Source organism: Canis lupus, chromosome 9 (genome assembly GCF_003254725.2).
Source record: "Canis lupus dingo isolate Sandy chromosome 9, ASM325472v2, whole genome shotgun sequence".
Taxonomy (NCBI): domain Eukaryota; kingdom Metazoa; phylum Chordata; class Mammalia; order Carnivora; family Canidae; genus Canis; species Canis lupus.
The window spans coordinates 55,765,038-55,781,057 of NC_064251.1; the positions used below are offsets into that span (position 1 = coordinate 55,765,038).

At 53.3% G+C, this 16,020-nt stretch overlaps 1 protein-coding gene across 1 annotated transcript; it reads left to right on the forward strand.

The window, feature by feature from the left end:
- The first annotated feature begins 13,277 nt into the window (after positions 1-13,277).
- IER5L (immediate early response 5 like) lies at positions 13,278-15,974 on the forward strand. Its single transcript, XM_025475427.3, has one exon. It carries the CDS (start codon positions 13,490-13,492, stop codon positions 14,696-14,698), a length of 1,209 nt encoding a protein of 402 aa, XP_025331212.3. The 5' UTR covers positions 13,278-13,489; the 3' UTR covers positions 14,699-15,974.
- The last annotated feature ends 46 nt before the right edge of the window (positions 15,975-16,020 follow it).

Genomic DNA, 16,020 nt, shown 5'->3' on the forward strand with positions numbered 1-16,020 from the left:
GGTGGGTCTGCAAGGGCAGTGGCCCCTGAGGTTCTTTCCTTTTTGTGCCGGTGAGAGAGGAAGGGAGCTCCTCTCACCTGTGAATCCAAATTCCATAGAGGGGAGAATAAAAAGAATCAGCTACCAGGTTGGTTACTATCTGGGAAGGGCTGGCCTTGACGAAGCTTGCCCCGTGCCAAATGCTGTGCATCGTCCCCACCAAGTCTTCCCACCACCCTGGGACCCGCGGGCTCTCCTAAGCCCTGTTTAGCAAATGAGGACACTGAGGCTTGGGGGTTAACTAGCTTGACCCACCCTGCCCGGTGAGCGTGTGGCAGGCCAGGGCTGGCGAGCTGGAGAGATGAGATGGGACAGAGGCCTCATCCCCAGGTATGGGGGGGAGGGAGGAGGACCCGCAAGGCATGAAGTCATTTTCCCCAGGGTCCCCGGGGAAGGAAGTCAGCAGGCAGTCCCAGGTCTTTCTGCCTCCAAAGCAGGTGCCCCTGACCACCGCACCACCCTCCCCGGAGGAGTTGGCCATGGAGGGTAGGAGGACAGAAGATTGCACAGACACCAGTGTGAACCATGCAGTGTTTGCTCTGCAGAGATGCTCAGAGCCATGGGGACAAAGAAAAGTGAATGGTACAGGGGCCCGTCGATGGCTCAGCGGTTGAGCGTCTGCCTTTGGCCCAGGGCATGATCCTAGAGTCCCGGGATCGAGTCCCACATCGGGCTCCCTGCATGGAGCCTGCTTCTCCCTCTGCCTGTGTCTCTGCCTCTCTCTGTGTTTCTCATAAATAAATAATAAAATCTTGAAAAAAAAAGAAGAAGAAGTGAATGGAACTGATGAGGATAGTTTGAAGGGGTAGAGCAGGGACAGGCTTGTATTCTGGGCAGGAGCACTGGGCACTTGTTCCACTGTGTTCTCTGCAGGTGGGGGATGACTGACTGTTTTCCCCATCAGTCCGTGAGCTCTTCTAGAATCTTCCTCAGGACTTATCACAGACCAGGGCCCAAGAGAGGGAGAGAGAAGGACTGAATGAGACCCAGCAGTGCCCCCAGGCACCCCAGGGTGAGCGGGCAATGATGGCAGGAGCTCTTGCACAGTCCTAGCATGACTTCCCCCCTGGTTGGCCCTCACTTTTTCCCACATCTCCCATGACTGCAGCCCTCCCTTTCTTCCCTATGGGGCAGTGGGGGTGTGGCGGCTTGGGAGGGCCAGAAGTGCTGGCTGACAGGGGAGGCCAGAGAGGAGTCTGGGGAGGGAGGTTAGACTTCTGTTAGAGTCAGTGTGACCTTACCCTCTTCCCCCCAAATTCTGCATGATTGTCAAGCCCTCGGGTGGTTCCAAGGCCAGGCCAGGTTTGAAACCCTCTGACTTAACCTGTGCGGGTCTTAGTTTCCTTATCTGGAAAATAGGGGAGTGAAAGCCGCCCCCCCCCCCCCCCGGCCCCTCCATCCCTGTAGCATAGCTGTGAAAACAGCGAGATGGTGCTTGGGAGCGTTTAGCACAGGGGAAGGGCCCTACACATAAATGGTGGTGACTGCTATTCCACACATTTGACCAGTAAGCGGCCACAGCAATGAGGCCATGGCCCTGACCTCTATGTAGCCCAGGAGATGGCCCAGAGACTGTGCAAGAACCAGAGGATCATTTCGTTTGTGACAAGCCCACTGTGACCAAATAGTCGTTCAGTATCTCCCAGATCATTTTTAAAATGCAAATCTGATCAACAGAGAGGAGAGCCTAATGTAGTAATTAGCAGAAGGGAAAAGCAGAAAAATGGATAAACCAGAAAACAAAAAAATCAGCCTCCTCCACTAACCCCATAAATATGCCCAGCAAGAGGCAAATATTAATTGCTTCTTCCACTCGAACCCCCTGTTTGCAGGATCTATTTGTGTTTGTTTTAACAAATGCTGCAGGAGCCAGCCCCCAAAACCATCTCTTTGGAGGAGCCCAAAGTCACCAACAAAACAGACACCTGGCTGGGCTGGACCTGGGAGAGTTTTCTCTTAAAACAAATGCACCCAACTGTCACTTTATTTGTATGATACCGAGGAGTGGAAGGGTGGCTACATTTACCAGGATTGTAAGTACTTGCAGGTATTCGGAGCTGTCCAAAACTTGCCTTCTGGAAAATAATAATCCCACAGAACATTTAAAGAATGATCGTGGTATTGGGGCACAAAGACAGTTTCAACAAACTCCAAAGTAAAACACATTCTCAACACAGTGAAACAAAATCTTAAATTAATAGCTAGAGGATTTTCTTTTTTTAAATCTAACTTGGTGGGAATTTGGAAAGTGATTTCCAAAAAATTCTTGAGATAAAAAGGAATTCGAAAGGACATTATATACTATTTAGATGTTTCATACTGTGTGGACATTAGATAAAATGAGAGTGCTGAATGCTGAAACAGGATGCAGCCAAAGCAATACTCAAAAGGAAAATTCATATCCATAAATATACCTAAGGTTTCCTAAGAAAGAGATTCCTTTAAAATAAAAATTTTTAAAGGTGACTTATTCATCAAGCAGCCCCCAATAAGGGGAGAAACTTCTGCCTAGATTGTCTTGCCAAGTTTCCCTAAAGCTCATAAAACCCAAGAAAGTTCATATTTGATTTCCTCTCCAGAAACTCTCCACCTCTAGACTTGGTGATGATGAAGTTCCAGGAGTAACAGAGATGTGTAGATATGCTCTGGGTTTACTATCTGTGATAGACAGAAAATGAAAGTGAACCAGAGAAAGTCCTATAGAGAACCCTCACCCCCACTTCTGTTCTCATTAGTGGCTGCCTTTGCCTGAAGCTTCCGGAAGGGCACTGGATAAGGACTCTAAGGAGGCCAAAGTTCTAGGCTCTGGTGTTTCCATGCATTAGCTGTGTGACTCTAATCAAGTCACCTAACATTTATGCAGCAGTTGGCTTTTGCTACAATGATGCCGTATAACAAACAACCACAAGCTCTCTGAGGCCTCCTATGCACACACTTATTCTCACATGCACTGGTCTGTAGGTTGACTGAAATTTGGCTGCTCTAGGCCGGGCTCCACCAGGCAGTTCTGTTTCATGATGTGGATCAGTTGAATTTGGTCTCAGGATGTGGGTTGGATTCAAGTCTGTCCCATTTGTCTCCTCATTCTTTTTGGATAAGAAGCTAAATGGGACATAGTTTGTCATAACGTATCACAAAGATGCAAGATGTATAGCAAAGACAAGCAGTACCTCCCCAGGTCTCCTCATAAGCATGAGGTCTCTGCTCCCCATAGTCCATTGGCCAAAGCAGGTCATATGGCCAAGGCCAAAGTCAGGGGAGCAGGGAAATCTATTCTGCCTCAAGAAGGGGATTGAATAATTGCTGAATAACTCAACCTGTCCTGCCTTCTTAGCTTCGGTTTTCTTATCTATAAAATGAAGTTGATGAAAATTCCTACCTCTTTGTAGGGACAAAACTCTTGAGCTCTGTTCTAAGCTCACCATACCTGAACCCTGCACTGGTTGGCACTGGACTTGGGTTATGTCCCACTGCTGCCCAGTGGGAGGATGGGGCTGCAAATCCTGAAGCTGGGCTTGGAGCCAATGCCACCCAAACCACAGCGTTGTCTCTTGATGGAGAAGAGCCGGAGCCTATATTGGGAAGTTCACCACAGAGCCCACTAGCAGTGCCACACATGTTCTTGTTAACGGTCAAATCTCATTGCTGAGTTTCCCAAATTGCTTGAGTCTTACTAACACGTCCACAACAGGGATCCCCTCCCATCCTCAGGCCCCTTCTGGTGCTCCAAGCAAGGCTGGCAGCATTAATTTTCCCAGCTGCCTTTTCGGCTCCAATGGTATCTGAGTGCCTCTGGCCTAAGACTAGCCTGGTGGGTGTCCTTGCCCAGAAACAAGAAGATAAAGAGACTCATGCAGACTCTCTTCACCATCTGGTCTCAGGACAATTCCCCCAGTCAGTGCAGCCTTATCTTCAAAATCATGAGGAAGCCAAAGGCAGGAGAGTAGAGTAGTGAAACATCTGGATTCTGGGGAAGAAAAAAACTCAAGTGCAAACTCCACTCTGCCCCTTTCTGACTAAATTTAAGCAAAGCAAGTAAGCTCTGGGAAGCTCAGCTTCCTCATCTGGGAAAAGGGGCTCCTGACTATCATGTGGGCATCTGCATGGGAGGGTGGAAGGATGATTCAGAACACTGGCTCTGGAATGGGGGCGGCATGGGGTTAGACTCTCAGTTCTTCTGATGAAGAATTCCTGAAAGGCTTTGGTCTTTTCATCTGTAAAACGGGAAGATACTAGCTGCCGGATGGGATGCGTGAGATCCCATGCTGTCAACCACTGAGTGCAATGCCTAGTACACACTCAGTCCTCAACAAAGAATGGTTCCCCTCCCTTCTCATGACCCCCCAAAATATCAAGTTGTTCGCCCTAATCAATATGGAACAGAACTAGTCACTAAACATGTAATGATGAGATATGTCGTATAATGTGCTTATAAACGTTAACTAGTCCAATGAGTAAAATATCCAGATTTGTCAAAATTTAACATATATCCAGGTTTCAGAGATATAAGATATAGGATGGGGAGTGTCTTAGAAAAGATTAGTTCAGGGGCACCTGGTGGCTTAGTGGTTGTGCATCGGCCTTTGGCTCAGGTAGTGATCCCAGGGTCCTGGGAACGAGTCCCACATGGGGCTCCCCGTGGGAAGCTTGTTCTGCCTGTGCCTGTGTCTCTGCCTCTCTCCGTATTTCTCATGAGTAAATAAATAAAAATCTTTTTTTAATAATAAAAATCTTTTAAACAAAATTAGTTCAGCGTCTGATAATACAGTAAGAAATCAACGTGTTGAATAATGTCTGATTTCATTACCTTGGAGTAGCCTTGTCTCCCCGAAAATATGCATACCATTGGAGAACACACTGTCCTTTCCCCCTTCTCTTTTGTCCCATAAAGAGTTTAGCACATAGTCAATACTCAACAAATATCTGTTGAAAATGTAAATCAATCTATCCCTCGATTCATCACAGAACCAACGGATGAATCAACAGGACTGCTTGTTGATTCAGGAACTGTGTTCACTACTAGGGGAAGGGAAGACTGGTTAAAACCTTTTTCTTTTCAAGAGAGACTTCTCGGCTACACTGATATTTAAATATATTTTTATTCACATCTGTAAAGCTAAAACACTTGTTCATCAGGATCCTTTCACACAGGCAATATTTGTTCATTGAACAAACACTAATTGGACGTCCATTATTTGCTGGACACTGAGCTGCCAAGCACAGAAACTTCTGTCCCTGCCCTCAGTTTACAGCCCAGAGGCAGAGACACATACACATGTAAAAAAAAAAAAAAAAAAAAAAAAAAAAGTAAGTAAACAAACATTTTCTTGGTAGTGTGGGATGTGTGATCCATGAATTGGCCAAAGCTCCCCTTTATCTTTCATCAAGGACTATTTGTCAGTGACAAAGCTGTGCGTTTACTGAACTGGTCTATGCACCTGCTGAGCCCACCTAAGGACTACATTTCCCAGCCTCCCTTGCAGCTAGGTGTGCCGAGACTCAATTCTGGCCAAAGAAACTGGGAGGCATGATGATTTGGGTTTTGCTCTAAAACATCCTGCTGAGTCCTCACACTCGGTCCTACCGCCTCTGTCTGCGATGCTGCCAGCAAAGAAAACTTCTTGGATGGTGGAACCGCATAATCGGAGGAGCCTGGAACCTGGAGGAAAGCTGTCTGACCTGTCTGTGCTGGATTGCAACGGGAGGAAGAAAGAAACTTATATTGGGTCTAGCCTCTAAGATTTCAGGAACGATTTTTCCTGCAGCCGAGCATAGCCCAACCCCGAACGCTGAAAACCAGTGAAATCAAGTTGAATATATGAACCGAAGCAGCATGGAAGGTTCACGGGTCCACATGGACGATCACGAGCCTCAGCTCTCAAAACCTGGGCACCACCATCTACCTGCCAAGTGCCTCCCCAGGTGTTGAGTTAAAAGAGCCGACCCTGGAGGCAAACCAGTCTAGATTTCAGTCACTTAACCTCTCTGTGCCCCAGCCTCCTCATCTCTAAAATGGGCATGATAATCAATGTACGTCCGTCATAGATGCTATCATGAAGATGCAACAAGATGATTTGTGTAAAGAACTTAATGACCGGTACATAGTAAGTACTCAATAAATAGGCTAAGAAGAGCCACTGGGAGCCACCACCAAGAACACAAAGCAGAGACCCATTTTGCTGCACCCCCACCCCTGGGAGGTCAGTTCTGGAGAAAGGCTTCTGCCCCCAGCACAGACCACAAGGCTCCACTCTCCTCCTACCTGGAAGCCTCTCCCCTTCCTGTCCCTCTCAGCCAAATTAATCCAGCTCCTCTGAGGTCACGGGCAGGGCTCCTGCTCACATTTCCACCCCTCCTGCAGCCAGAGCCCTGTGTGTGTGTGTGTGTGTGTGTGTGTGTGTGTCTGGGAGGGGGTGGGGGAAAGCAGGTGGAAGGGAGGAAAGAGCTGGGTTTCAGAGGACCAAGTGTGCATCCTGCCCCCTATTCCTCCACTCATTAGGAGGACGCTGCTCAGAAGCTTCTTGTCTCTGTGCCTTGGTGTCCTCAACTGTATGACAAAGGTGATGATAGCACCTGGGTCCCCAAGAAGTTGGATGGGTTCACTGACGACATGGATGTCCAGGGTCCTGCCGGGTGCCTGTTCTCCAGCACAAGATCCAGAACTAAAATCCTTTTTAGCCCCATGTTTAAAAAAATAAAAAGGAGCTTGCGAGATGAATTGAGGACAGATGATCAGTACTCACTGGGCTGTCTCTCCCTCCCACACTCTCTTCACACTCACACACTCACACACACACTTGAGAAATGATTTTTTTTTTTTTGAGAAATGCTCTCAAAACAAAACAAAAACTCTGCTTTGTTCCGTGTAAGCAGCATTAAAAATTCACCAGTTGTGGGGAGCGAGAGGGACAGGAGTGCAGGCTGAGCTCGGCACAGATTGCCAGAGTTTGGACCAGTGATTCGGGGACTCGGGCTTTGGGGAGACCCCCAGGGGAGAGCATTGGGGTCTTGGGGACCCTCTGCCCAGGAGGCCTTGTGAGGCTGCTCACTTTCCCCTCCTGCTAGTCCCCATCACAAAGCCTTGTTTACTTCCTTTATCACCCTCATTGCAATCTTGTTTATTTCTCTGCTTGTTTGTTTCTTGTTTGCTTCCCATCTGGTCTGGAATGTAAGTAACATGGACTGGACGGGGACTGCGGTGGTTCTAGGAGCTGATGCAGAGCCAGGCACGTAGTAGGCACTTAATATTTGTGAAAGAACCAAAGGGCAAGAGTCCATAAATAAGCAAACGGATGAATGGACAAGAGAGCAACGGCGAGGCACAGGGCATCAAGAACGGATGATGACAGCCCTTCCCTAGCTTGGACCAGGGCCAGTACCCATGCAGCGGCGTGGGAATATGTGTGGCCCCAGAACAACTTTCAGAGCCTCAGTTTCCTCAACTGTAAATTAGAGATGATAACTGGAGATGATATACCTACCTCATTCGACTGCTCAGAGATGAATGAAGAAAAACATCCGTGTTAAACATGATTCTGTGTCTAGCACAATGATCTATAGCTTTATCCACTGAGTGGGGAAGTGGGTGGAGGAGGCAGGCAGCATATTCACTAGCTCCCACCACTCAAATGAAAAAGAATTCGAAGATTCAGTTCCTGAGATCCAAGGAGCTTCTCACTCCTTAGAAACTCCCAGCTGAGTCGGGTGAGGGGACAAAGGTCTGTACTAAGTGAGTTATAAAAACAACTCCTAGCCAGGAACCCCTGAGCCGCCCCCCACCCACCCACCCACCCACTCTCACACCCACCCAGGGCTGGCCTAGGATTAACTCTGGCCTGCCCAGCATGCTCAGCTTCTGGCAGGATTTTGAGAAAAAAGAAAAGAGGGAAAGGGGGACGTCTCGCGTTTCATTTCAATACTAATCCCTTCCACTCTTCAAAGCACTCTGCAGTCCCTTGCTGCTTACAGGACCTCCTGGAGGAAGGTGCTGAGTGAGGAGACTGAGCCCCAAAACGAGGCGATACAGGCCAGTCTGGGGCTCGCTCCCATTTCTCCTGACCTCCCCCCAGCCGCCACCCGGCCAGCTAGACCACCTCAGATGTCCAGAACTGAACGCACAGACTCCATCCTCATCCCAAGAGCAGCTACCCAGCAGGTCTGCCATAGAGGCTCCCAGCTGAGCCCTTGGCAGACATCACTAATCAATTGGGGCACATGCCAAATCCCTTCCAACCCAGAGCTCCAGGCAGACACTACCAATCAATTGGAATTGGCCTGGGAGATTAAGAGGATCCTCAGCTCCGCTCCAGGCTGTGCGAGCTGCCTGGTGTTCTCCCAGGGGCTTAGCACAGCGCCTGCACGCTGGCCAGCATTTTAAAACTCCATAGTTATTGAGTGAATGAATGAATGAATGAATGGATGGATGCATGAACAAATAGACATCCGGCCTGTCCCAGGTGCTCGGGCAGAGACCCTGGTTGAGAGATCCAATCACGTCTCTCTACACATTCCATTAATAAGGACAGAATTTGTTGGAAAGGCCTATAAATCCAAGAGGAATAGCGGGGGTCTCCATCCTCCCCTGCTGCTCTGCTCATGGTGCTCCCACTTCCCCAGAGCCCTGGGATTGGAGCCACTTCTTTCAGGTATGTGACCCCAGGCGAGTCATCCAAGCTCTCTGCACTCAATGGCTCCATCCATAAAATGGGGATTTTACCTGAATCTGCCTCCCAGGCTGGGGTCCGGACACAAGAATATCACCACGGAAAGCACTGGGACTGGTGCCTGGCACAAAGCAAGAGCTCTGAAAAGCCAAGTTTCCATCAGTCTTTCTCATCACACCTAAGGACCTTGAAGCCAGGAACTATGATGGCTTGCTGGGCACCAGGCCTGATGCCCAGGACCATGCTGGGCAAACACGGACATTGGTAGATCATTAGCATCCACTAGGGACAGTGACAGGGTAGAGGTTCTGTGGGGCAGGAGGTGGGGGTTATCTGGGGTCCAGGACCCCAGCTGAGCTCCCCAGTACCCGCCCCCCAGAGATGCAGTACAGGGCTCTCACCTCCAAGTGTCACTAGCCTCTCAGCATCAGAGAGGACTCAGCAGTGATCCCCGAGGTCAGTAGCAACCCCCCTCCTGCCTTCTCTGCCACTGTCTGCAGTCCCCAGTCTCAGTCCCCATGGAGCAACACTCCAAGTCTCAGAGACAGTGAGCTGTGGCAGCCAGGCGCTGGACCAGGAGGTGGGACAGCTGAGTTCCAACCCTAGCTCCAGTCTGCCACTCTTAATACATCTCTCCTCCTTGCAGGACCTCAGTTTATCCATTTGGAAATTAGAAGCGTGGGGTGTATGTGGGGGGGATCCTGGTCTCTAGGGCCCCTGCATATTCACGTTCATTGACTGATTTAATCCACAAGCATTTACTGAGTGCCTACTGGGTACCAGACCCTACACTAGATAGACTCTGAGCTATTCTCTGCTAGAAGGCCCTTCCCCATCTTTGGCTTCCAAAGCTCAGCTTCCTGCAGGAGGCCCTCCCAGACCAGCTTTGGGGGCCGTCCCTCGCCCTCCTGCAGCCCTGTCCCTCTTCCTATCACAGACTAATCACTCTGTTTAACTTGTCTGCCTCCCTCTGAATTGTGGCCTCCTGTTCTTACAGGACCACATCTTGTCCCCTGACCCATTCATAGGGATTCCAGAGGACAATCCTCTTGGGCAAATGAACAACAAAGGCATAAATTCTAAATCTCCCCCCCATCACCCCAACACAACACCCTTCATTAAGCTTTTTGCCTCTGCATCCCTTTTTCCTAAGCCAATCACTAGGAACCCACTAGACAAATCCCACAATCCCACTGCTGACCAGCAACCTTCCTAGCCATGTCTCCCTCCTGCGATCTGGGTAACCAAAAAGACTCACAAGGCATATGTGGCACTTACAAGGTGTTAACTGCCCTGGCATGGGGCTGACACCACTGGGGGTTTGATGGGAGCCCAGGTCCCGATGGGGGTTCTGTGCCATGCTCTGTGCTGTCCCAGCAGACACTCAGTAAATATTTAGGCATTAATTAACTTCCTCCAGGGAGCAGTGACTCAGTGCCAGATGTAATCCCCCAGCTCCATGGGAAAAGGTGAGTACTTGAACCTTTTTCAGGTGCCCAGACAAATAAGGCCAGCTCTCCATCCAAAGAAGCCTCATATCACTCATTGCTGCCCTCCTGCACGGCGTGCAGGTCTGAAGGCCCCTCATCCCCACATGGATGCACATGGATGCTCACACACACAGGTACACACTCACTGCCCTCGCAGTCTCTGGTATTCTGCTTTGAGCCATCCCTGGTGCATCCGAACAGAAGCTTTGGGTGGGATCCGCCCATTCTACAAACATTTGTGAATTCCTACTGTGTGCCCCAAGCTCCACTGCTCCCAGGGGCGCCAAAGACCTCAGCTGTCCCATTGCTTCCTTCAGCAACTGTTTGGTGACAACAGCTGCGGCAACTCCCCCCTCCCAGGCCACCCCAAAAAAGATCAAGGGTTTTTATTAAGCTAGACAACTGCTTCGCTCTCCCCACTAGCCCTTCTCAATTTTTGAGAAGGAAAGGAAACAAAGTGAGTGTGGGCCCCAGACAAGAAGGCCCAAAGAATAGGGTCACATGGATGGGCTGACCTCCTCTTAGCTGATTCCCAGAAGTGAAAAAGCCTTAGGAGAACTCAAACTTGCCTTGGGGCAGGGGTGAGTAGGGGACTGGGAAGTGTCAAGGGGAGCTGCCCCAGTGAGGGGCCTAGCCCCCGCCTCCTCCTGTGGCTAGAGAACCCACCTCCATCCCTAACCTGATTCCCCAACTGGGCGCCCCCCCAGAGGTGTGCTTTGGGGTGCAGCTCTGAGCCTGGCTGTGAATGATGAGCTGAGGCTGGAACAGATACTTACTTCTCTGTGACTCCTGGAGACGCTGGTCTCTGAGCAGTTGGCAGGGAAGTAGTGGATGTTGATGACATCAAGGTCATGTGTCGCCCTCGGCTGAGGCCTGGGAATCGGACTTGGATCCACCGAGGGCAGAAGTAAGCCACTGATTTCGAAGAAACCAGAGGAAGTTCCAGGCCTACGAACAGACCTGGGTTCAAATCCTGCCTCTACCCCTGCTTGGCTGTGTGATATGACCTTGGGCAAGAACCATAAACTCTCTTAGTTTCCTCTAATAAATTCTGAGTGAGGACAGAAGGAAGGCCTGAAATCAGCATTAATAATCCATTCTTGGACTCTTGCAACTGGCCAGACACCAGGGATCCCAGATATGACTGTTGCATATGGAGTCCTCACATCCATAAAACCAGACAGAACCTCCCACCTTCCTTCTTATGCTATTGATGTCTCAAAAGTAAACGAATGAAACTTGTGTGTATCTTGAAGACAGACCCTAAGGAAGTAAGGGGCAATGGATTTTTTATTCTGGCACATATTATCTCATGGGCAAGTTCCACTCTTGTGTGTCCCCATCACCAGACCACCTCTTCCATAGAATGGAAGTAAAATGCCCTTTTTCCGCAGTCACCCTAAAATGTCAGTTCTGGTTTCTCTGGATGGGGGTGGGGAGAGATGCTACCAGCCAAAGGGCTCAGAGCAGACAGAGACAGCCCAGAAAGGACAGAGTCTTCACCAGGAGCTGTGGGACCTCAGGCAAGTCGGGTCTGCTGTCAGCACCAAGTTCCCTTGCCTGAAAAATAGGGTAAATGCTCCCTAACTTTGTTTTCACCATTGATGCCTGACATTGAGTAGATGCTGAAAAGTGTCTGTGGAAACAAATCTGAAGAATCCCTAAGAATGAAGAGAGATCCAGATGCTGGAGGATGGACCAGCTGGGTCTCCTCACTCCCACCAAGGGACAAAAATAGGTGCTGAGGACAATGGGCCCAAGGAAAGAGGGCACCCAGGAAAAGTTTGCTCCTGGGCCCCCACTCCCACCCCTGCCCCCACAAGGCCTGCCTGGTTCTCACAGTCTCCTTGAAACCCAGTCCTCCTTCACGGGGCCAACCCAAGGACGTCTTCCTCAGACAAACCTCTGGACCCCACATTCAAGCAGCAGTCACCCCCCAACCAGACGGAGAACCCCCAATCCTATCCCTCTGTTCTCCCATCTCTCAATCTCCAGCTGGGAGGAGCTGGCCAGTGGATGGTTCAGCGCCAAAGGGAAACGGTGTTCACAAAAGTTAAGCTGGTGAGTTCCTGGGCCCTTGGTATTCGCCTCCCGTCCGGAGCTCACAGTCCTGGCACAAATCCTAGCTCTGCACACTGGGAGCTGTATGATTCCACACATCACCCCACTCCTCTGAGACTCAGGTCCCTGCTCTGCAGGCAGTCACCATGAGGGATTCAGGCTGTTTCTGGCGAGGGTCTGTCCCACATGAGACACATAATAATAGCCCTCATTGTCATTATTATTAGTTAGGAAGGATAGGAAAGGTTACAGAACCGGTGATAAGGACACACGGGCTCAGAGGCCTTCGTCTTCGGACCTCAGCTGGTTTCGAGGCCGTAGGCTCTCTGCTCTGGGGCATGCCTTGAAGACCAAAATTCACCCCGTTTTGGGTCTTCCCGTCAGACGAATGGGGAGAACAGAGCTTCCCTGAGTATTTCCTGAGACCCCTCGGTCAAAAAAGTCAAGGGTGTCAGGCCCAATATTCTCTGCGGTTGAGGCACCTCCAAACCCTTCTCCCTTGGGGGTGCCCAAAGTCAGCCCCGTGGCCCCACTCGTCTCCTGCCAAGGCCTGGGTCACCCGGGGCCGGCAGGTGAGAGAGGAGGTGCCGCGTGGCCGGGAGCGGAGAGTTGCGCGCACCTGCTGCAGGTGAGGCCCAGCCGTGCGGAAGGGGGAGGAGCCGTTGCTGCAGCACCCAGGTGAGCCGACCCCCGGCTCCTAGGAGCTAAGCCGAGGGCGGCAGCGGGCTCCAACGTGGCGGTTACGGGGCGACCCGGGCTGCACACAGCGGCCCCAGCGGCTGCGAGTCCCGCGCGGCGCGGCAGCCCCAGGAGAACATTCGAGGCAGCGGCAGCGTTGGAGGCCCCGGGTCCGTTCGGTATTTGAATAGCACAAAGGAACCGCCTTGGTCTGATTGGCCAGCCGAGTGGCCCCGGGGCGGGCAGCGCCTGTCACTCGGGAGGCTTCGGGCGCTCCTATTGGCTCACGAGGTGTGGGGCGGGGCCCGGACGCTCGGCTAAATAGCTGGGGCCGGGGCCGGCCGAGGCTCATTGCTTTGGCGCCGACTGGGGAGTGCGGGCTCGCGGGTGGCGCGCAGCGCATGGTGGCGGCTCCTCTCGGAGCGCAGCCGACCCGCTGACCCGGGCTCCGTTTCCCCTGCCCGGCGCGCCCCGGCGACCGGCTGGAGGCCGATACAGCAGCAGCCCTAACAGCAGCAGCGGCCGCGGCTGCTCCGCCGCCACCGTCTCCGCGGGAGCATGGAGTGCGCCCTGGACGCCCAGAGCCTGATCAGCATCTCCCTGCGCAAGATCCACAGCTCCCGGACCCAGCGCGGCGGCATCAAGCTGCACAAGAACCTCCTGGTGTCCTACGTGCTCCGCAACGCGCGCCAGCTCTACCTGAGCGAGCGCTACGCCGAGCTCTACCGGCGCCAGCAGCAGCAGCAGCAGCAGCAGCAGCAGCCGCCCCACCACCAGCACCAGCACCTCGCGTACGCGGCGCCCGGCATGCCGGCCAGCGCGGCCGACTTCGGCCCGCTCCAACTTGGCGGTGGCGGGGACGCGGAGGCGCGCGAGCCGGCCGCCCGGCACCAGCTGCACCAGCTCCACCAGCTCCACCAGCTGCACCTCCAGCAGCAGCTGCACCAGCACCAGCACCCGGCGCCCAGGGGCTGCGCGGCGGCGGCGGCTGGGGCGCCCGCGGGCGGCGCGGGGGCGCTCTCGGAGCTGCCCGGGTGCGCCGCGCTCCAGCCGCCGCACGGCGCGCCCCACCGCGGGCAGCCCTTGGAGCCGCTGCAGCCGGGTCCTGCGCCGCTGCCGCCGCCCGCGCCCGCCGCGCTTTGCCCGCGGGACCCTCGCGCCTCCGCCGCCTGCTCCGCGCCCCCAGCGGCCGCCCCTCAGGCCGCTGCTGGCGCCTCCCCGCCCGCCTCCCCGGCCCCCGCCTCCTCCCCAGGCTTCTACCGGGGCGCGTACCCGGCCCCCTCGGACTTCGGCGTGCACTGCAGCAGCCAGACCACCGTGCTGGACCTGGACACTCACGTGGTGACCACGGTGGAGAACGGCTACTTGCACCAGGACTGCTGCGCCTCCGCCCACTGCCCCTGCTGTGGCCAGGGCGCCCCAGGACCCGGCCTGGCGTCCGCCGCCGGCTGCAAGCGCAAGTATTACCCTGGCCAGGAGGAGGACGAAGACGACGAGGAGGACGCGGGCGACCTGGGAGCCGAACCCCCCGGGGGCGCCCCGTTCGCCCCCTGCAAGCGCGCCCGCTTCGAGGACTTCTGCCCGGACTCGTCCCCGGACGCGTCCAACATCTCAAACTTGATCTCCATCTTTGGCTCGGGCTTCTCCGGGCTGGTGAGCCGACAGCCGGACTCCTCGGAGCAGCCGCCGCCGCTCAACGGGCAGCTGTGCGCCAAGCAGGCGCTCGCCAGCCTCGGCGCCTGGACTCGAGCCATTGTCGCCTTCTAGGGACCCCCGAGGGCACGGGGACCCGGGGCCCCGCGGGGCTGGGGCCAGACAAAGACTCGGCCAAGGGGCGAGAGGAGGGAGTGAACGGGCGCCTGGCCACCCGGGGCTGAGCTGGGGGTGAGCCGGGGGAGGCGGCTGATGTTTTATAAATTGTAAAATAAAAAAAAAAAAAAAAAGAAAGAAAGAAATCTAAGATGTTGGACTTTATTTTTGCAGAGAGAAAAAGCGCCTATTTAAGTATGCTTTGTGTTTCTCCTACTCTTTTTTTCTTTTTATTGTAGTGATTGCAGTGGTGTTTAGCGAGGAGCCAGCCACGTGAGGGAGGGCCGCTGCCCGGAGGAGATGCCGGGCAGCGGGGGGCGAGGCAGGGCGCCCGGGCAGCCGGGGCGCGCCGGGGGAGCAGCGCAGGAGGGCGCGGGGCCCGGGACGCCGATTCCAATCAGTTGTCAGACCCGGAAAGCCCGGCGCTCGGCTCTCCCGAGTCCCTCCGCGGGGTGAGGACTGGGTCTTGTGAAATCCCGAGCAAAAACAAAGGCAAACTCTCTATCTCCGAAAGGGACGTTTGGGTCACATTTCCTCTCCGGGGGCGGCCTCCAAAGTTCTCAAAATGAGAAGGCAGAAATGAAAACACTTCAACTTTTTTTTTTTTTTTTTCTTTCCCGGGGCGGGTGTCTTGAACCCCTCCTCTCCCCGCCCCTCTGGCTTGGCCCTCTTCCCCTCCTCCACCCGTCTCCCGGACTCGGGGGTGGCGCCCGACACCCCGACACTCCCGGACGCCGTTTGGGGAAGGGGTGGGGGGCGGGCACGGCGGACTACATTTCCCATCATGCCCAGCACTGCGGTCCTCACTAAACAAAAAAGGAAGTCGATTCCTTCACCTGGATCCCCCGCGGCCCCGAGGGAGGGAGGGGCCGGGGCCGCCGACTGCGTTGGAGACTTTTCACTAAGTTCCCGGTCAGATGTGTTTGTGTGTGTGCTTCTAAGTTGCACTGTCCTGGTTGAGGCTTCGGTTGCGTCTCATGAAACCAGCATTGTTCGAGGCTGTGAGAACCCTGTCCTGTGTCTTCGGCTCGATAGATTTTGTTTAATTTAAAGCCTTTTGTTGTAAAAAGGTGGGGTTCGGCGGCGGCCCATGTGGACTCCCAAACAAGTTGCCAACCCTTCCTTCTCCCTCGTCCTTCTGTATTTTTGTGCATACTGAATTGTATATCACCGGGTAAAACTGTTCAGATGATTTGTTTAAATTTATAATCTTAATAAAAAGTCGGCTATAGAGGATGGCGGTGTCTTGTTTTCAGACAGGCCTGGAGGTGATGGGGAGA